Below are 21702 nucleotides of genomic sequence, written 5' to 3'. Positions count from 1 at the left end.
CTTAAATAATATCACAATTAGCCCGTAACTATGCTTTTTCTCAATCAAACACAAAGGATATACGGGAGATCCGATTCCTGGAAGCCCGTAACAAAGTTTTTTTTAACTAACGGGTTCTGTATCTTTTTGGCAGCATTTTTGAGCCAGCAATTCAAACGACGTAGAAAAGGATACAGAACTCATAGTTTTGTGAAATATGAAACGTTCCATCAGTTGGAATTGCTACAAGCAGGCATGACAGTTCACTATCAGGCACCCAATGAGAAATCTGAAACGTTCCATCAAAAACATAACACCTGAAGAAAAGACGCTAGATGACACAACTTGCCCGCCAACTATTCAGCTCCGAATGAGGTTCTCATCTAAGCATAATATCGGGTTCTACACAAAATCTTGGGTTCTACAGAAGCGTATCACCCTTAAAACACAGAGATACCATTCCACATCTAGCAAAGAAGCAATCTGGGCGCCGCAAAGTAACTTGTAGCATGCAGGTCTCTATAACTCAGTTTTACTGCCCAGCAGGACCAACAAGAACTCCCTGCGCAGTGCCTTCCTTCTTCCCGCCTTCCTCAGTGTCGTTGTCAGCCTTACGAATCCGGATCTTATACTTGAGCTCGAACTCGGTGATCTCCTTCTTCTTCCTCTCCAGCGCCTCGTGCATGCGGGCAATCACCTCCTCGAGGCCCTCCTTGTTGCGCTTCACCGCGGGCAGGACCTCCTTGATGGTCCTCTCCACCAGGACGCCGCCAATCATCCTGTAGCAGCGCCTCGAGGGGTCCAGCGGCTCGATCGCACCAATCACGAGGGAGTGCTCGCCGACCTCCATCTCCAGCTCCGTGATCTTGGTGTAGAGCTGGTTCATTTCGGTGCGCATGTTGGCATAAGTGTTGGCGATTACTTGCTCATTTATGGCTTCTTTGCCGTCACCGCCAGCTTTGCTTGCCATTCTCCTTGTGATGCCGCTAAGTGGAGAAGGATATCACAAAAGTTTAACCTGCAGATCGAAATGATAAAGGTCAAAGATCAAGGAATAAATGAAGCCACAGCTGTAGCATCGAAAGTATAAAGTGCACCAAATGTCAAAAATTATAACACTCCAAGAGCAAACACAATGACATAGGGCAGTAAATAGAAACACATTGTTGTAGTGTAAAAGTTACCGAATGTAGAGATTAATTGTAACAGCAGTTACCAAGGATAAGAAACAATAAAGCCTTTTAGTTCCAAGCAAGATGGGGTAGGCTGAGGATATAAGAAAGCAAAAGGAAGAACTGGTAACTATTTGGGGAGAAATGGTTGTATATATCTTCCATAAATAATATTCCCTCTGTCCCATAATATAGCTACTTCTAAAATTTTTTAGACAGATTAAGGATGGAGAGTAAAAGTCTATATTACCCTTCTTTAGTTACCATGCACTAAATAAGAGAATAATTATGGCTTTCCTATTTAGCTTGCATGCAGATTTGTATACCATAATTAATTTGCATGCAAGGAGGGGCATTTTAGACCTCGCATAACAAAAAACTCACTTAGGAACTTAAAAGTAGCAATATTATGAGACAAAATTTGAATGCTAGAATAGCTATATTTTGGGACGGAGGGAGTATCTATTTTGGAATTTGGACATTTTCACCAATTGGTACAACTACAGTTTGGCCCAACTAATTTGAGCGGTCATTATTATAATAACCATAATAGTATTTCATCAGGTCATACTTATTGTGTGTGCTGTAACAAAAATCTAGCCTCATAACCAAATATATTGTCCTGAGCAAGACTCAAGGACGAAGAAGATCGTCCAAACACCTAGATTTTCCTCAATGCACATCCAAGCTAGTACTCAGTTTTTGTACAGTGTTAACTATAATAAATCAGTTATTGCAATTGCCAAGAACGACTGTGCAGCTGACCTTGAACAAAAGCCTTGCTCCCAAAGAAATGGTTTAAAAACAGTCTATGTACGCTTTAGTTTGGTTAAGGGAAAAAGATTGCATTTCATTGGAATATCCAAACCTGTCTGAGCTTAGCAAATTCGCATAAGAAAAATCGCTTTCTACATCACTTGGTCAAGACACAAAAAGTGCGCACTGTGGAGATACACTTTCGCCCTAAAAACTAGGAAAGTCAGTACCTCACAATTACCAGTAAGGCAGTACCTCACAATTACCAGTAAGGCAGTCACTAGCAGTGCTATATTGCTACAGGAGAGTGGCAGGCTCTTCTCTAAGAATACAGGCAAGATCTGTAAAAGATCTGCCTACAATCACAAACGAAATCCAAAAACTCTTTCCAGACCACAATAGCAATTTGGACACCAAAAGCTGATAGTTGTTCAGTAAGAAGGGGACATAACTACACAAGTCCCCCATTCTCTGCATATGCCTAAGACTTCTTCCCATACTCAAAAGTAGCCTCTTCGCCTAGTGCTTGATGCGAAAATTGCACAAGAAAGGTCATGTCACCCTGAGTCATTTTACATGCTTGTTAGACGAGGCACTCTCCACTCTCTTTGCCATACTAGGTAACGAGCCCCTGCCCCAGGGGCGGACCCAGTATAGGACATGGGTGTACATGGTCAGATCCGAATAAAAATACCATACGCTAGGGGTTTGGGCGTTTGATTTCGCGCAGCAGGATGGGAAGGGAGGGGAATAGGCAGGCATACCCCTGTCGGATGTTCGTCGCTGGCGAAGCGCCCGTCGCTCGACGAACAACGGGCAGCGCAACTCGCCCTGTCGTCGCCGCTAGGAAAGGAAGACCGAGGCCGAGAGAAAGAACAGAGAAGTCGTGGGAAGGGAGGGTGCTGCCGCACCAGCCGAACTCGAGCTGCAGCTGGGCAGGGAAGCGTGGAGGTCGCGGTGCCGAAGAAGCGGGCCTTGTTGCCGTGTGGGCGTGTTGCCCGTCAAAGGAGAAGGCACTGCTGCTCCGCCGCCGGCTACCTGCCAGATGGTGGGGCCGTGAGCTGCTAGGGCCGCCCGGCTGAGAGGAACTCGTGCCGACGGAGGCCCGCCCAGCGCATCGCCCGTCAGGCCGTCACCGTCAAACGGGTGGAGGCGCTGGCACGCCGGATCTTGCGGGGAGGAGAGGAGGGGAGGGCACACCACCGCCGCCGATCAGAGAGACGAGAAGACCGGCGGCTAGGGTATGGATGGATGGGGTGGGGATTTCGGGAAGTATGAACCGGTGAGCGTGACAATCATTTATACAGGGTAAGAGCATCTGCAGGAGGAATGGAGATTTTGGTAAAAATTAGGCTTCAATAGTCTTTAATTAGATGTCTAAATATACATCTTATCTATTTCAAATTTCTCGATGGAGAGTCAGAATTGCTCTTTAGACTACGCATAGGATATAGAAAAGCTGTCGGAGAGTACGGAGATAGAGAAAACGACTTTTACTCAAATAACTCTCTAAATGATGATTTAGAGAGTAAATTTTAAAAAGACTTTTGAGGATGCTCTGCTTATCAGGTCTCGGGTGTACATGCTATGGGGCCTAATACATAATATTTCGGTTACCTGAGCTCAAGAACAGAAAAATTAGAAGTTAATTTCGTTATTCAGATCTAGGAACCGAATTTAGGATAAATATGTCGGTCTTGGTCACTTCGGTTTCGATCTCAGTTATTTTGTTTCGGTCTTCGGTTTATTATATCCATCTCTGGTGGTGAGGAGAATAAAAACTATAGTAGACACCATCGCATGGGCCAAATCGATTCAACCGATTTTGCGAGGAAGAGAGGGGTAAAGATTCCATAATCTAAACTAAATTAATATTTCAACGCAATAAATTTAACAACCTTAAAATGTCAGACTAACATTCAAAAATATATAATCAATATTTTTAAAAATATATATCAATATTTTGTAGAAAGTAGTACAATCAAAATTGTATATAGGCTACATATGAGTAAAACAGATTTAACATTTTCCAAAGAAAAAGATAACCATTTTTGATATGCTAGTTTTTTTATTTCTTCATCTTTCGCAAAGTCGATAGTTGTAGTGTCACTGTAGCAAGCAATAGCAGCGCCCGGTATAGATAGACAATATCAATAGGCAACAATGATAGACGCGGTGGGGATGAGCGTTCGCAATGAGCATAGCAAGCCACAATGGGACGTTGTGCACAGGACGCCATAATAAGCACGGGCAGTGCATGGTGGAGACGGCGCCGATGAATGGCAACAAAGGCGGTGCATGCAACGAAGGCGGTGCATGCAACAAATCTGATATAAATATTAAAACGGTGGGGCATACAACGAGCACGAACGAACGGTCCAAATCTGATATAAATATTTAGTCTTTTATTTTTTAAAGTATTACCTTAGCATAATATGCTGGTTTCACCTTAAAAAATTTACCTTGTAAAGAATACTTTTAGAATATTATTGAAATCAAATAGATATATAATTCTTTCAAGATAATATAAAAATAATATAAATATTTTTTTCTTTTAATGCTAGTTCTAGATAAAAGTTTTTTTAACAAAAATATCATCATCGCTACTTAAAAAAGAAGGTGAACGTCTTTTAAATATGATATTATAAAACTATAAAAGTACTTATTATTTTTATAATTTGGCTAGCACAACTATACTGTGATCTAAGAAATTTTCGACAAAGATAACAAACCAGCGACTTTGTTATCACTAAAGTTTAGAAGTTGCCAAGATATCTCTCGAAATATGTGAAGAACTGTGGAACGTATATTTTAGTTAAAAAATTTAAAATATATTTAAACAAACATAACTTGCAAAACATATGAAGATTATGTCTTCTATACATTTAGGATTGTTAGTTTCAACAAGTAGTTAAGAAAAAAAATTTAAAAAAATAAAGTCTACATTTACTTAAAAATCATGTAATAGAATAATATATATTTAGAAATAAAACTAAAAATGTATGGAAACTTATTTATATAATTCTACGTCTTCCACTGCTTTGCCCATGAAATTCCAGATTTCCGGATAACCATCTGCCGGCAAGTGGCAGCTAGAATTACGAGCAACAGCTCACTTAATCCGCGACGAAGTGGATGCGTGGATTGGAGTTCCCAGCCGGACGTGCGAGGGACCTGAGGGTGGCTGAGACGACGAGCGACGACACAACGCACGTGCGGATGTAGGGTTTGCGGCTGTTTTTTCAGGGTAAAATTTGCCTTGGGACACCGTTAGAAGGTGGATTTTGCTGAAAAATGCTAAAAAAGTATGTCTTTGCTAGAAGCCATTATAAATACATACCCATTTACGGAAAGACACTATAGCTCATGTAATAATATTTTTACCTCAAAACAAATTACAAGATATAAATCTTGACAAGACTACCCCTGCTCTTCAAATAGATCATTTAACAGCAACGACGGGAGCATATCTGTCTGAGTAAATCTCCAGCCGGGTGGCGGAATGCACCCGCCTAATCCTTGTTTAGGAAGAGTTTGTAAAAATCTAGGAACGCTTGATCAAGGGATGGACCAACACAGAAAGCACACGGGAATTTTAGAGTGGTTCAGACTGCTAGAGCGTAAATCCCAACGTCCACTTGTGTGTTGTATTGCTTATGAAAACTTAGAGCCTGGGGCTAAAAGCTTCCGAATGCCTGTGTCTTGTGTTTTAACGTGCGTGCTCACTCTTTTATAAGCTCAAGGGGAGCGCGTACACTGAGCGGGGTCCCGACAGGTTGAAGCGTCCCCTCATCAGAGGTGACTAAATGTGATACAAATATCAGTTTCAGGAGGCTGATAACACATTTATTACATCAGATAGTTCATTACCGTACAAACCGTCGAGGTAGCGGACACTGAAGCACCACTATCATGAGGGACAATATAAGGACTAAAAGCCAAACTAAAGTGCCAACGAAATCTAAGAGAACATCGGAGTCTTGCGCCATGGTAAGCTTCCTGTGGAGACCCTGAACCACAGGCAAGGTTGGGTGTAGGACGGCGACCTACTCGACGTCTTCAGGAACGAAGTTCGGATCCTTCTCTGTAAAAACGAAGCAAGAGTGAGTACATACGTACTCAACGAGTCCAACCACACCCACGGAGAGGGATAATAAAGATCATGCACAGACTATATCAAGTATAAGGCTCGAGTTCGTTTGTGATAAAGCAAGGGTTTACACATGCAAGGGTTCATTTAATAAAATAGTTTTCTTAAAATATTTCTGTAGTAATCGAATAGTAAGTGGGGTTGATCCTACATAAAGGATCCAAATTTTAATGTTACCGGACTCCACATTCACAGTAGCTCACGGCACAAATGCCAGACACTTTCAAAATGACTCAAGCCACAAAACCAACCATTTCAAAATGTCTATTGAAGTGACCAAGCCGTAACTCATCCAATACAGTGGACACGGCTATTCGAATAGATTTTACACTCTGCAGAGATTGTACACTTTACCCACAAGTAGGGTACCGCACTACGAACACCTTAGTGTCGCTGCGGATCCTAACAAAGCCATTACCCACCTTAGCTGAATCTAACTAGCCAACACGGAAGCAACCATAGGGTCAATGACCTATCAACAAAGTCATAACCGGGACATAACTCACACAGATCGTATTCCTTTTCCATGATCTCCCGTCGCTCACCAGCTCTCCTTTTGGCTAGAAGAACAACTAGTGGGGTTTATGCTAAGCCGTTGCCCAACAACGGTCGAGTGGTTGCACGAGAAATGGGTTACGCAAGATGACACCTCAGCTCATCCTTACATTAACAAGACGGACACCTCCCAACCATACTTAACCACAAAGGTACAAGCTCACCGGTGGCATTTCACACATGAAACACCGTCCATCTCATCAGGTTATATCTTTCTTTTATTTTTTAGAAATCCTATTTTATCTTTTAAAACACTCACACTTTTATTCTCGATAAAGCGCGTTGTGGTCATGATTAAAATATAATAAAAGGAAATAAAAGGTCCTAAGCATTCTCTAGCAGTAGTTAACGTCCAACAGAGCAAATCCTATATAGACATTAACCTAGGTCATCAAGGAATAGTTATAGCAATCAAGGGGTGGCTATCCAACCATATCTTGCAATAATGCAATGCATTTTATAAAATAGGCCAATAGGTTGTGCTTATAAAACTGGGATAAATATGCATCAAAGGATGGGATTGGACTTGCCGTCCTCAAAGCCTTCCGGAAGCTCCTCCTCGAGGTACGGGTCTTCAGGCTCCGGCTCACGGTACTGCTCCTTCTTGGTCACACCGTCGGCTACGACACACAAACAATCCCACAATAAAAACAAGATTCGCCGACGAGCTAAAAAAAGAGGGAAATAGAGAGCTTCGATTAAAAAAATAGAGAAGACTATTATATTTGTCGGATGTGGATCCTGAGATTTGGAGAAAATATTTGAAGATGATGCGTGGTGGAGTTTGGAATCGATTCGGAACAAAATATCGCATGAACTGATGAGTTAAAGGTCATTTAGGGAGTAGTTTAAAAGGATGAGGACCTATTTGTAATGAAATAAAGAGATAGAAGGAGCTCTGATTAAATATTTGAGAGAGGGAGGTGGAGGGCTGCGGATTGCATAAGAAGCAAAGGTGGAGGGGGTCATGCAAAAGTCTACCTTTCTTCTTCCTCGAGATAGAACAGGAGGAGGAGGGGAATGGTAGGATGGGGGGGCGGGCGGCCAGGCCAGGGGCGCCGGCCCCTGGTGCATGGTGACGCCCGGGGAAGAGGGGAAAATGGAGAGGAGGCCGAGGGGGTCTGATTCCGGCCCTCACCTCGTGCGGAGACGGTCTACGGAAGGCTGTCCACGGAGATGGGTGGTGGCCGGCAATGGCGAGCGGCAGCGGTGAGCTGCAGCGCAAGGTAGAGGAGGGGAGGTGCTGGGGCGGCGTGGGTGGAGTGAGGGGCGGCTCGGAGGCCGATTTATAGGCCGAGAGGGAGAGGGGAGATGGCCGGCATGGGAGGGTCACGCGCAGCACAGGAACCTCGCCATTAATGGCGGCCGTGATGTTCGGGGACAAGGCGCAAGCTGCGAGGGCGAGGGGACGGGACGGAGACGGACTGGCGCAGCAGCGGGTCGCACGCCGGCTTGGCCTGCACGGGCAGCAAGCACACAGTGGCACAGCGAGCAGCAGCGGCCGTCGCGTGACGCAGGCGGCCCGATGCGAGGGTGCGTGCACAGCCAGCAACGGGGAAGCGTGCTCATTTAAATAAATAAATAAATTATTATTATTTTTTATTTATTTATTTTTAATTTTCACTCAGTAGCTCAACAATTTAAATAAGCAAAAATATGAAATTTAAATTGTTGCATTACTCAACAATTTAATTTAAATAAACAAGCGGGAGAATTAGAAGAGAGAAATAAAATGGATTTGAACAAAATATGAGAAAAGAAAAGAGGGGACAGGCGCGCGGCATCAACGATCGCGGCCGGGTAGGCGCACGCGTCCGACCGCGACACGATGGTGATGCGACGGGACGGCGGGGCCGGTGGAAAAGGAAAGGGGACGGGCGGGTTCGCGAAAAAAGAGGAAGAGACTGCATGATGTCAGGACGGCGGAAAATCGGGAGGTGGGTTTCAGGAGCTCGAGCGGCGGAAAAGGTTTAAAAATTTTTTAATCGAGTGATTGGTAATGCAATTTAAATAAGATAAAAATACGGGCGTTACATAGGTGGGCCCGGCGATACATTAAACAATGCACATACTGGAGTCTTTAATGCGACAGATACAGAGATCTTACACGCCAGCTCCTTCCTGTAGTTCTCGATCGAGAAGTTGACGTGCGTATCTAAAGTCAGGGTATGGCCATGTGCCACCTTACCGGTACAGTACCTGGTGTCAGTGACATGCACAGTGGAAGACGTGCCTGTTGGGTCGATTCCCGCTGACATGCGAAGGGGCCATGTTGACCCGCTACGCCGTAGCCTCCGCGCATACTGTAGCAGCGCACGCCTCAGCTCTCTTGCAGCAGATCATAATTACCCTTTGCTCACGCGCGCGGCGATGTGATGTGACTACATGCCGCCCGTCCACGCGCAGAGCACGGTGATGTGACGCGCCGTCTTGGTAACAGACGGGCTTACCGTGGTGTCAGCATACCTGCCCGACGTGTCAGTGGGCAGCCCCTGCCCTGTCACGGGCATGCACAGCCCACCTGCCCGCATTTAATGTGGTAGTTGGGTTGGTGTCCCTCGGAAGGCTTACTGCCACCGGACACGTGGCAGTGCTATCTTAGCAGCCACTTCCTCAGTGGCACGTGGCAGCGCCGGACCTCCTCCCCGGGGGGAAGGGAGGTCCGAGCCCCCGAGTGCGATCCAGGAGCACAGGCCCCCAGGGGGTCCGGCTCCCACACGTGGTGGCACCGGACCCCCCGTGGTCGTTTGGGCCCATGGTGACCGTTCCTGAGCGCCTTGTCCATGTGGGTGCGTGGAGGCGCCGAGCCTGCTGGAGCACGAGGTGAGGTCGGAACACTGTGACCCTAGCTGTCAGGCTCGGGCCGTACGCCCCGTCACCCAAAGGCTTAGGGCGAGGTTACGGATAAACTTACGCCCTTCGGGCTGTGTCGGTGTTTTATCGGCTGCCCACCGAGAGATATGCCCAAGGTGGTAAGTTTTAGGTGAGGAGACGCCAAGATCAGGAACTCGAAGGTGCAAGGAACACAAAACTTAGACAGGTTCGGGCCGTGAAGTGTGTAATACCCTACGTCCTGTACGGTGGTTTGTATTGCCTTGGGTGTGGAATGATCTGATGATCTTGTTTTGAGAGGGTCCCTGTCCCCCCTTATATGTCCGGAAGGTCAGGGTTACAAGGATCCTAATCGATACTAGCCAAAAAATCGTACCAGAACATATCTCAGGTAGATTCCCTCTGTACCGACTAGTTTAATCTCCTATTCATACGGGATAAATAAGAGATAAACGAGATGAATAAGAGATAAGACGAACTTAATCTCTTAAACCTGTTTAAACTACGTTATGTACACAGCCCCGTGACCCCGGGTCTGATAGGCTGGACACCCTAGCAGGGGGTATCCCTGTCCGTATGTACCGACAATATCCAACAATAGAAAAATATATAGTTGATCCATATTTAACTATCAAATTCAGCAATACAAAATGACATGGTTTTAGCCACATTTGGCATCAAGTACACCACATGTTTCAGCCACATTTCTCTAGTAAGTACAACACTACAAAATAACATATTTTGAACTATAATGCTCCAAAATGATGCCTTCATGTGTTTTCAGCATACTCTAATTTTTTCTGGACCTAACAACCTTCAACTTCTTTGCCTTTCCCTTCTCAATAGCAACCGGAGATGTGGTTGGATAAGCAACGGGCTCTATGATACCTTCAAGTTCTAGCATACTTTTGCGGCTGCAAGTGGATATAAAAGCATATCAATACAGTAGAGATAAAAAATAGAAATACATAAAGGGTAGAAGAGTTATACCCCCTTGTCATAGGGCTCGGTGTAGAAACAGAAGCGATAGCTCTAGTTGGTGTAGATGGCTCTAGTTCCAACAACCTCCTTGACATGCTGCAATCAGTAGAAAGATGTGAAATTACAGATTTGAGAAGAAAGATGAGTATTTTTAAATTCAAATTACACGTCTACCTCCTTGTAACAGGGCTTGGTGTAGAAGCACAAAGTGATGGCTCTAGTTGGTGTAGCACTGTGAGTTGTTTAGATACGTAAGATACATGTAAAGCTTGTAAAAATTCACAAAGATTGGGTTAAAAAAGCTCACAATAGATCAGCACATGATGGTTGTTCTTGCGGCGGAGCAACGACACTAAATGGTACTACGGTGACACTTTTCTTACCTCGCTTTTTCTTTGGCTTTGGAGTAGCAGGTGGTGGGGCATCAGAATCATATACATATTCATTGCATGTTTTACCATATGCCAAGCTGTCTGCATCTTGTGCATCGTGTGGTTCTCCTTCCAGATCCTCCTTCTGTGGCTGATTTGTACCTTCTCTCCCTTGGCCTTCCTGCTGTCCTCTTTAGAATTGGAGGCCACAACTTAACCCAAGATCAACTTTAGGCCATTGTTTGCTATCTGTTATTGGCTTCACACACTTCTCATAGGCTTTCTTGAACTTGGCAACAGAGTAGTACTCATGAACATAGCCTTCAATATTACAACCTCGAATTGAGGTGATAATACATAAGGCATGTGTACATACATACCAGTAACTTGCCAACGCCTGCAGGTACACTTCCTCTCCTAAAGATCAACAGTATGCCTCCAATGAACTAGATCCCCTGTAACACCTTCGACTTCACCTAACATCTCATTATGTTGACCACCATCCTTGTGTGAATACCTCCACGTATATTTCAGCCCTTACTCCTTGAGTTGAGATCCTTCATGATGTTAGGTAGCATCTTATCTTGAAGCTTCCGAGCAATTTTTCTTCTCAAGAACATTTCTGCATCAGCAGCTGTCTTATCCTATCCATAAGATCAATTACAGGCAGGGATTTTTCATACCTAATCCAGCTGGTGAATGTTTCAGCTATATTATTTGTTACATGGTCATATTTGCTTGCTTCAGAGAACAAATATCTTATTCAAAGGTGCTTGTGATTTTCATGTATCCACTTCATAGCTTCAGGACAGGCTTCATACATCAGATCGTAGTGTCTTCAAACCTATATCTTTGAAAAGCTCTACATGCTGACCATAAATGCTTCTCGAAGACCTCACCTCGAAATCGCTTTTGGAAATTTGCAACTAAATGCCTCATGCACTCTCTATGTTCCACCCTATTTTTGAAGACTTGAGTAACAGTTGAATCAATTCTTTTGCCTAGATCTATTGAGATCACTAGGCCTGGAGGTGATCCAATAGCTTGATTAAGTCTACTAAAAAATCAGGACCAATTTTCAGTTGTCTCTGATCCAAACACACCATAACACACAGGAAACATCCAATTGTGCCCATCAATAGCTGTTGCAGATGCAAGTTGATCTTTTCATTTTCCAGTCAAATGAGTGGAATCTACACCAAGAAAAGGCTTGCAACCATTTAGAAAACCATCCACACAACATTTTAGGCTAACAAACATTCTTGTAAATCTCATCTTCTTCCCAACTTGCTCATATTCAATGTCCACCAAACTGTCTGGATTGGTCGTCTCCACCTCAGCCTTGAAACTAAAAGCATGCTCAAAACTATCATCCCACTTTCCTTCGAGTTGTTCCAAAACCATATTTCTCCATCCCATACTACATAATATGATAGCTGCACGTGATACTCTTCTTCTAGTCTTTTCTTCAATGTTGCAGCTCCAATTGTAGGATCCTTTGCAACCCAATTAAGAACCCTATCCCTGATCCAATGGTTGGTTGCCATGCTATTCTTCTCTACTTTTCCAGTGCTGTGACAAGTATGTTCAAATGGTATCTTCTTTATCTGTATAAATGAACACAACTTTGGACACTACAAAATTAGTATTGAATATTAAAAAAACAGTACAAATTAGTTCTTCGGTACCTTCCATGTACTTCCACCCTGCACCCGGGAAGCATGTATCTTCCACTTGCACCGTTCAGCTTTGCAATAGCCTCGATACCTTGTCGACTCAGAATAGTCAGCTGCAATTTCATATTCACCTTTTATTGCATATTGTCTAATAGCCGTCTTAAAAGTATCACCATCCCCAAAAATAATGCCAACTGCTATTGTTGGGTTCTCTAAGTCAGTCGCATGGATAATTGTCTCACAACCCCATGCATCATCCACAACTAAATCGTCCTCCAAGCCAACACACCCCACATCACCATCACATTCAGAATCAGATGAATCAGAAAGCAAAGTTTTGAAGGGATCCTTATCATCCAAACCAACATACTCTATATCATCATCCACCCAGGCCATTGAAGTACTATTCTAATTTTGTGGCTTGGAAATGGGTGATGCAGTTTCAAGAGGAGTCTGTGCACTAATTTGTTTGGCCTCCCTGCAAAACACAAAGCATGCTCTGCTGCCGCCCAACATCATGGATGAATTCAGAATCATTCGTTTTGATAACACACACTTGCAATGAGAGCCTTCTTATCTCCCAATACATGTCAATTGCATGCAATAATTTCTGATCAAATGTAATTTCGTCATAGTTACGACTCATTTTGTCCCAATAGGTGACACGCAACTTGTGGTAAGAGCCTAAGTTAATGTCTGTAGCAAGTTCAGTTAGCAAATCATTCCAATTTGACATATCCCTATCTAAGATCTTAGCGACTGCTGTCATCAGTAATTTTAACATAAGCACCTACATGAACAGCAAGCCTGTAGGACGAATTGGAATCCATCCTACGCGAACAATTACACAAATCATAGTAGAATCGACACACAATATGATTTACTTAGAAAAAACAAGTATAACTATGCGATAACAAGCCCAATTGCACAAAATTAGCACTAACCCTAGGAGAAAAAGGGAGAAATCTGTATCCGTCAAGAACCCATGAAACATCGGTCGCCTCCTGCGGGAAAATGTCACTGAGATATCGTGCAACCTCCATATTGCGCAACGGCCGCCGGGATTGGCTGCTAGGAAGGGGTGCCGCCAGAGTGATGCGCCTGCACTCCGCGGGAGGAGACGAGAGGGCCTCTGCGGGGCTACGCGCGGGAGGGCTGCGTGCCGAGGAGGCCTGCCGCCGGCGTGGCCGCTACCGGGAGGGGCCTGCCGCAGGGGAGAATCGACTCGCCGCTGGCCTGTTCGCGTGGCCGCGAGGAGTAGCGAGCGATACTTCTGCGGGAGAAGAAAGACCCGTGGGAGGATAACGCACCAAGGGGCAAAATAGTGCTAACGGTGTCTTTGAGCAAATGCACCCAGTTTAACTGTGTTCTTGAGCATAGATGTAATTTTTTAGTGGTCTCCAGCAAAGTTGCCATTCTAACGGTGTCCCACAGCAAATTTTGCCTTTTTCGAGACGCCGCGGCATGGGGTTGCGGCAGTTTTTTCCAGGATGCCGTGAATACTGCGAGGTGGAAAAATTGGACGGGCAGATTGTTGCGTGGCAGAATGACGAAGGTGAGGGGAGTTAGGGTCGCACTAAAAGATTATTCACGTAACCCCAATTATTTACGATGGACTAATTCACTTCTCAAACTATAAAACTGGATATTCTACCCCTAAACTTTCCAAACCGGTCAAATAATCCTCCCAAATAATTTTGGATGGTGGTTTTGCTACCATGACGTGGGTTTATCTTTTTCTTTTTTATTTATTTCCGCTGAATCTTTGAAAAATTATAAAATATAAAATATATTTTTGTCTGACTCCATATGAGTAGATCTAAATAGTGAAGATATAATATGGTATGCTTTAGCATAAATTTTTTGTTATAGCTTTAGATCTATACTTTTTATAATTAACTTAAATAATTTATAGTTGCAGCTTCTATGGTCCAATTGTGGTGAAACTTTTATGGTTGGTAAATTATTGTATGATTGAACTGTAGTAAAAATTTCATACTCATTGGATCATGTATAACTTAGTTATAGATAAAGTATAGATTTGGAGCATAGATTTAACAAGCATAAACCTAAATAAATCTATAACTAAGTTATACATTGATTCAATAAGTATAAAATTTTTGCTACAGTTCAAGCATACAATAGTTTTCCCACAATTAAAATTTCACCACAATTGTACCATAGAAGCTGCAGCTATGAATTATTTCAATTAATTACAGAAAAGTATATATCTAAAGCTACGATAAAAATTTTGTACTAAAGAATATCATATTATATGTTCACTGTGTAGATCTACTCATGTGGAGTTCAATAAAATTAGATTTTATATTTTATGATTTTTCTGTGATCTGCTATGATTTTCAAAGATTCAGTGGAAATAAATAGAAAAGCAAAATATAAAACCGCGCCACTGTAGCAAAATCACTGTCCAAAACTATTTGAAGGGTTATTTGACCGGTTTTGGAAAGTTCACGAGTAGAATATCCGATTTTATAATTTGAGGGTGAAGTAGTGCACCGCTATTAAATAGTTGGGAGGTTATGTAGATTTTTTCTATTAGTTTTTTAATAGCAGAGATGGAGATACTTCGGCACGTTCCATGCCTCCTTGTTGGGGGTGGAAAACGTTTTCACCGTGGAGCACGAGACTTGCTTAGCCGTCAGGGGAAATGGATTTTCCGGCACGAGATCTTTGGTTTCGTTCGCAGCCACGATCCGAGCTCGCTCGTTCAAACGGTCGAGAAGCACCTCTTTACCGTTCCGAAATTCAAACGTTCGATTTCACGGGATTTCTTTTTGAGCCTCCGTCGAATCAAATCTCATCGACGAGCAAGCGTGGCCAACGGGTCGCTAGAGGCTTACTATAGCAAAGCCACGTCGGAGAGAGAAGAAGAGAGAGAGAAAAAACGTCGATTCACCCAGCGACACTCGCTAGCACATGTTCCGACGTCGGTAGGCCCACCCATGCAGTTTCCCAGGCCAGGACGAGTGGGGGAACGGGGAGATGGGCCGCGAGCAAGGCGAAGCTCGGAACCGGAGGATCCGGCGCGGGCGGCCTCCGTTGCAGGCGAGCTCGTCGCGGGTGGTCAAGACTCAAGCGGCTTGGCCGGCGCTGATGCTCCGCGGGCGGGGCGGAGCTCGTCGCGGGCGATGGTGGAGCTCGGCTCAGGCGGCCTCCAGCTGTGGACGGGCGGCATGGCCGGCGGCGGCGGAGTTCAGCGCAGGCGGCATCCAGCTGTGGACGGGCGGCACGGCCGGCGCCGCGACCACCGCGGACGGCGGGCGGAGCTTGACCTCGGCACGGGCGAGGCGGCGCAGGGCGTGGCCGCCGTCGTTGGGCGAGGAGAGCGGTGGCCGGCTCGGGCGTAGGGGCAGGCATGGAGGCAGAGCAGGCCAGCGAGCCTCGGGGGAGGAAGCGGAGCGAGCGGTCGGTGGGGCTGGAGGCGAAGCAGGCCAGCGGCAAGCCATGGGGAGGAAGCGGAGCGAGCGGAGGGAGCCACTAGCGGCTGGAACATTAGAGGAAGTCTTATAGTATTATAACTGGATGTAAACAAACAGGCTAAATGCTGAGATAAAAGAGGGAGTAAAGAGAAGAGAGGGAAAGCTGATTTTAACTTTATAGCCGACTTCAACATTAAAAAAAACTCTGTGAGACAAACAAATAGACTATATATTAGTAAAGAGCAGAATAGGCTAAAAGATAGACCGCAAAGATTCTTACAGGCAGCAGTCGTATTAATCCTGCTCTTATAAAACACTGATATGCCGATCCTACTATAATTTAGAAAATCAACTAGCATGCGGATCCCACTATAATTTAGAAAATCACGCTATAGTTGAATAGATCATCTACAGTACCTGCTATATCCTAGGTGGATATCACTAAAGAAAGTATGGTGCTGCAACTGTTGCGGATGCCTTAAGAGTAAGGTCAATTATACAGGCACGTACTCTGCAAGGATCTTTGCAAACTATATCTTAATCCACTCATACAATCATGATCTCTTCACCATTAATCATAAGTAAACATTCAGCCTATTTAGCCTATTTACAGCCTGCTAAGGTTAGTCTCAATGTACATACAATTTCATGGTACAAATACTAAGACTGGAAACTAGATACTATATCAGGTGAATTTCATGGTTATAAAACTTCTTTCACATCTTATGAAATTCTCTTATTCCCTCTCCTCACCATATCAGTAAAAATTGATAATGGACATAGAATTTAAGATCATGAAATAATCCATAAAACCTATTAAGACTGGTCTAATACTTGCTCTAAGCTACCCAGCTAGCAGCCTAGCCAGCGTGGCGGGCCCCACGCGCCGGGCGCGCTCTCTCCCTCCACCTTCCCGCCTCCAGCCTCGCTCGGCCACAGCCGCGCTCACGTACACGCTGGGCCGAGCCCGAGCGCCACCCGTGCCTGGCCGCAATTGGCCCCGCGCCGGATCCACGCGTCAGAGACAGGGAGCTTTGCGCGGGAAACCCGGTAGCCGATCCCGCGCTCACGCTCCCACTCCCACCCGTACCGTTCGCGCGCGCCCCGACGCCCCGTACCCACCCCCAAAGCGCCCGCGTTGTCTACTCTCCCCAACTGACGAGCGGGCCCGACCTCGGCCAGTCGCCGCACGGTCCCACGCGCCAGCCGCGAGGGAGGGAACGGGGCGGGCCGAGCTCGGTGACGGCCGGAGCAAGCGGCGGCGACCTCGCCCATAAAATCCCCGCCCTCGGCCAGGCGGCCACCAATCTGACCGTTGCGATTGGGCTCCCCCCTCCCCACGGCGATTTGGCCCGGTTCCCTCCCCTTCCTCGGAGAAATCGCGCCGCCGCCGCCGCCGCCGCCGCCTCAAGAAACCACGGCGAGCGACTCCCCGACCATGGTCACCGGCGTCCCCGCCTCGGGCCACTCGCCGGCGCGGGCGGAGGCCCCGGGCAGCCCGGTGTCCCCGCTCGAGGCGGCGGGAGCGGACTACGAGCGCGTGCGGGCCGCGCGGATCCGGGAGAACATGGAGCGGATGCAGAAGCTCGGCATCCTCGACCTCGCGCAGACCCTCACCAACTCCTCCTTCGCCGCCGCCGCCGGCTCGGGCGGGGGCACCGGCAGGGGGAGGTGGCGGCGGAAGCCCGTGGAGACAGGGTCCGCCGGGGCGCCGCCGCCCAAGGTGAAGCCAGCGCCGCGGGCGCCCTCGCGGCGGTCGCTCAGGTACGGACCGAACCGAATCGAGTCGTCCTCTTGGGCCGGTGGGTGCTTGTCCGGGTTCGCTTCTTGGACACCTGCGGGGTTCTTGGGTGGTGAGGTCGCGAGGTTGCTCACGCGCGCGTGCCGCGGCTGCAAGATCCGTTCTTTTGTGAGGAGCAGGTTGTCCACCTGGAGCTGCGGCTCTCGAGTACAGCGACATTTTGCAGCGTAGTGACGATGCCAGGTTTCTCGAACTCGCGGCCTGAATGAGTCGCCGGCGCCTTCTTGTCCTTGCAATGTTCTTAGTTGTAGTGTTCTCCCCCCTTTCCTCCTTGCACGTTTCAGGATCAGATATCGTTCCGTTATCTGCTGATCTCGTGCTCGCCGTTTCAATGGTGAATGTATCTGATCGGATATGGTTTGTTCTTTCTTTTCCCGCAACGATACTGCGAGTAACAAGCGTACTCTTTGAAATGTAACAATGGGTAATCACCCGATGTTCTGGACGGTGCTAACAAACACTGAAATTCTGAGTTATGCTCTTGCTCCAAAATTGTTTGCCTCATGTCGAGTTCTTAAGTTTGAGATGCACTGTCAGACTTCCATTTCTTGCAATCGTGAACCTCCATTGTTGGTTATTTTATGACAATAACGGTAATCTTAAAACCCCCTGTTTTGTTTAGGCTGAAGAACGTGGAACCAGTCAGCTATTGTGAAATTTGGTCCAAGAAGGAGAGAGATCCTCAAGGTGGCAGAACCGAGTTACTAGAGGAAGGAGCCAAGGAAGAAATATACACTGAAGAGCACGAGAAGCTTTTGGGTACATGTAATACTCCTTGGACTCTCTTTGTCGATGGTTGTGGCAAAGATGGTAAGCGCATCTATGATCAAGTGAGGGGCCAGACCTGTCATCAGTGCCGGTAAGCTTCTACTGGAGTAAATATTTGGGAATGCTGTAGCTTTGCATCAGTTTCTTTTGCTATCTGCTGTAAAGCTTTTTTTTTGGGGGGTTCAAGGGTAAAATAACTGTGAAATTTATTACAGCAAAATGAACAAAAAGTTACAACTTTAACAGTAATGGTATATGGATGGACTTAATACAAGTGAACTTCTGCTAGTTACCACTTCAGTATTTTTTATTACCACTTCAGTATTTTTTATTACCACTCACCTAATGTGATTTAGTTTGTGAATGCTAGATAAATAAATGTGCACACTTAAAAGTCTAGAGTCCAACTAAATATTTTATAAAAAGTTTCTTCTATATTGTATACAAATGCCAGGTTACTTTCCTTGATTGGAGGTTTTTATGACCCATTGCATAGAATTTATTATTGTCACGACCTAAGATATATTGTATGCAACATGGGATTTCAGAATTTTCTTGTAGCATATTTGCCTGATTCAAAGTCTTCCATGGTACAGGCAGAAGACTCTTGGTCATCACACAAGCTGCTGCAAATGCCAGATTGTCCAAGGGCAGTTCTGTGGAGATTGTTTGTACATGAGGTGAGCTTTTTCTTTAGATTAATATCTCTTTTCTTGGTTAAATGTTGTCTAGTTTTGCTGTTAGATAAAATTAAGCATAGAATTATCAATTATGCATTTATGAGTGTAGACATAAGTACTTTTATGCCATCTTTGCTGTTTTCTAATGACATGCACGTTAATGGGCTGGGGGCATGTTTCCTTCTGACAATTTTGATGTGTATATGCAAGGATGACATTGTTAAATGTAATTTGTGACTTGAAACAGAATTGCATGCTGTTAATACTATCCTGCATATAGCATATGTACCTTAACACGAAAGGCTTATATTTTAGTTCTAAGAGTTTAGCAGTATCTCCGATCGCAGATATAAATCTATCTAGGTTTAACTTAAGTGAACCTTTTCTTACTCTGACCACCAGTATCTAAATTATTGTATAGATTGACTACACACGATTGACATTAAATTCAATATGAAAATTACTTATATAATATATAGCTCTTCTCATTTATGATAATATTTTTTCATAGACATTGCTAGTTATATCAGAGGAATTATTAGCTACAGAAATATAACAGGAACTTTCCAATTTATGGTTTGAAACGGACTTGATGCTGAAATTATTTTTTTTTCATTGAACTTATGGAAGCTGATGAAACCTGTGTAGGATTTGGAATGCAATATAGAACTGAGCTAAAACTGGGCTATACTTTTGCAGGTGCAGGTCTGTGCCAATAGTACATGTACTTTAAATTGGGCATTTGTTTCTTTTCTCCCTGTGTGTGCACTTGATAGTTAAGTGGTCGTTTTTTGATTGACTTTTTGCAATCAATGCAGGTATGGTGAGAATGTGCTAGAAGCTAAGAAGAATCCCAATTGGATATGTCCAGTGTGCCGTGGCATTTGTAATTGCAGTATATGTAGAACAAAGAAAGGATGGTTCCCTACTGGTTGTGTGTATAGGAAGGTATATATATACTAGCATAAATATGCATTTTACATTTGGAGAGCACAAACTGCTATTAGAAGGGAAGTAACTTGAAATTTATGCATTCATTATAGTTAATTTATGCTATATTCTTATAAAATATTCTCTCTTTTGTAATGATGTGGCTCCTGTTAGGTTAGCCTACCCCACTCGCATGTGGCTAAAGTCTTTGTTGTTATTTGTAGTTTGCTGTCATGTTGTTAGTATGTGTGTACGTGCATATGATTTTATATTTGATCTAATGGTTTTGATAATGTGGATGTGTTCCTTCGTGCAGGTTGTCAAACTTGGGTACAAATCTGTGGCACACTATCTAATTGCAACACAGCGAGCATCAGCTAACTCAGAGGATTCAAGCTCAGCTGACTTCTCAAACAAGCAGCTTTCTGAATCAGAAATCTCATCTGTTTCCGACCATGATGCTACAGCTTCCAAGGAGAGCCTAGAGGATGGAGAAACGAGTAGCAAAGCTAAGCAGACCAAGGCAAATCGCCGCCACGTGAAGAACTCTGATGGCTACAAGGATGATAGCCGAAGCGAGTCCGTGGTGACATCTGATTCTCACAATGGTCAGGCCAATAAGGATGCTGGATGTGTCACTCCATCGTCTAAGCCAACTTCAAGGAAGAGGAAGTACGAACGAAGCCCAGACTGCGTTGCAAGCAGGCTGCGATCCCAGTCCAACAAGCCATGAACATCGGATCCTATGAGAAGAAACTTCCGTTTGCTTTTGTGATCCCAATCCAAGTGGGTTCATGGTGTGCAGGTTCACTTACAAGACTGCATTTTGTGTCTGCCCAGTAGATGTAGGGAATCAGTAGATGCAGGTTGATTGTGGGGGGCGGTATTTTGTGAAACTGTGTTACAGCTTTAAAATTTGTTTACCGCCAAGGGCGATGGAAATGGGCTGTGCTTCTGGCAACCTGGCATATAGTGCAAATAGGTGATTGTGGATTTGTGGTGTTCCCTAATCTTTCTGATGTTCGGTGAATGTTTTACGAATTTGCAGTAGCCTTAAGCTTAATGTTGGATTTGTAATCCAACTCAGCTCTTAATCATCCTTAATTCAAAAATATATAAAATGTGAATCTAGTTCTTTTTTGAGCCCAAGACAAAATTTTATTTTTAGACCCTTTATTACCACTACATCCAGGCAACCTGATTTCGCTCTCTCTCGACGGCAAGCTGAGAAGGTGATGGAGTTGGCTACGCCGCGCCGTTGCTTACTGGATCCGATCGAACATGACTTGCTCCTGAGCTTACTGCCCTAATGATGAGCTAGCCACAGCTTGCCTGGCAAGCCGCAACAGTAGTGCAGGTGATCAGAACGCAAGCAAGTCGGCACTGCAGCTAGAGGCCGGTGAATCGGTCATGTGGGGGCCGGGGCGGGCACGCGAGCGGCGAGTCTCGTCCGTGTGGTATTAGTACGGCGGTATGTTTGGTACGTGTAGCTGCATGCATGCTATCTAAGGAGCTGTTTGGATTGAAAGAATAATTTTTAATCCAAGTTATGTTGGATGTTTGATATTAATTAGAAAATATAGAATAATTATAAAATCATTATAGGCTGAT

The 21702-nt window shown here is 44.9% G+C and overlaps 2 protein-coding genes across 2 annotated transcripts; one reads left to right on the top strand and one right to left on the bottom strand.

Moving 5' to 3' along the window:
* Window positions 1-185: 185 nt before the first annotated feature.
* Window positions 186-3188, bottom strand: LOC112874553 (probable prefoldin subunit 2). Its single transcript, XM_025937930.1, has 2 exons — window positions 2672-3188; window positions 186-997 (listed from the first exon to the last, which is right to left on the bottom strand). Exon 2 carries the CDS (start codon window positions 947-949, stop codon window positions 512-514), a length of 438 nt encoding a protein of 145 aa, XP_025793715.1. The 5' UTR covers window positions 950-997; window positions 2672-3188; the 3' UTR covers window positions 186-511.
* Window positions 3189-16724: 13536 nt separating this feature from the next.
* LOC112876418 lies at window positions 16725-21104 on the top strand. Its single transcript, XM_025940520.1, has 5 exons — window positions 16725-17676; window positions 18336-18572; window positions 19078-19161; window positions 19980-20109; window positions 20408-21104. The coding sequence occupies exons 1-5, from the start codon at window positions 17351-17353 to the stop codon at window positions 20822-20824; spliced, it is 1194 nt and encodes a 397-aa protein (XP_025796305.1). The 5' UTR covers window positions 16725-17350; the 3' UTR covers window positions 20825-21104.
* Window positions 21105-21702: the final 598 nt, after the last annotated feature.

The sequence above is a fragment of the Panicum hallii genome, chromosome 9, assembly GCF_002211085.1.
Source record: "Panicum hallii strain FIL2 chromosome 9, PHallii_v3.1, whole genome shotgun sequence".
Classification (NCBI taxonomy): Eukaryota; Viridiplantae; Streptophyta; class Magnoliopsida; order Poales; family Poaceae; genus Panicum; species Panicum hallii.
The sequence above is the reverse complement of the archived record's forward strand: the minus strand, read 5'-3'. Positions and strand labels throughout refer to the sequence as shown.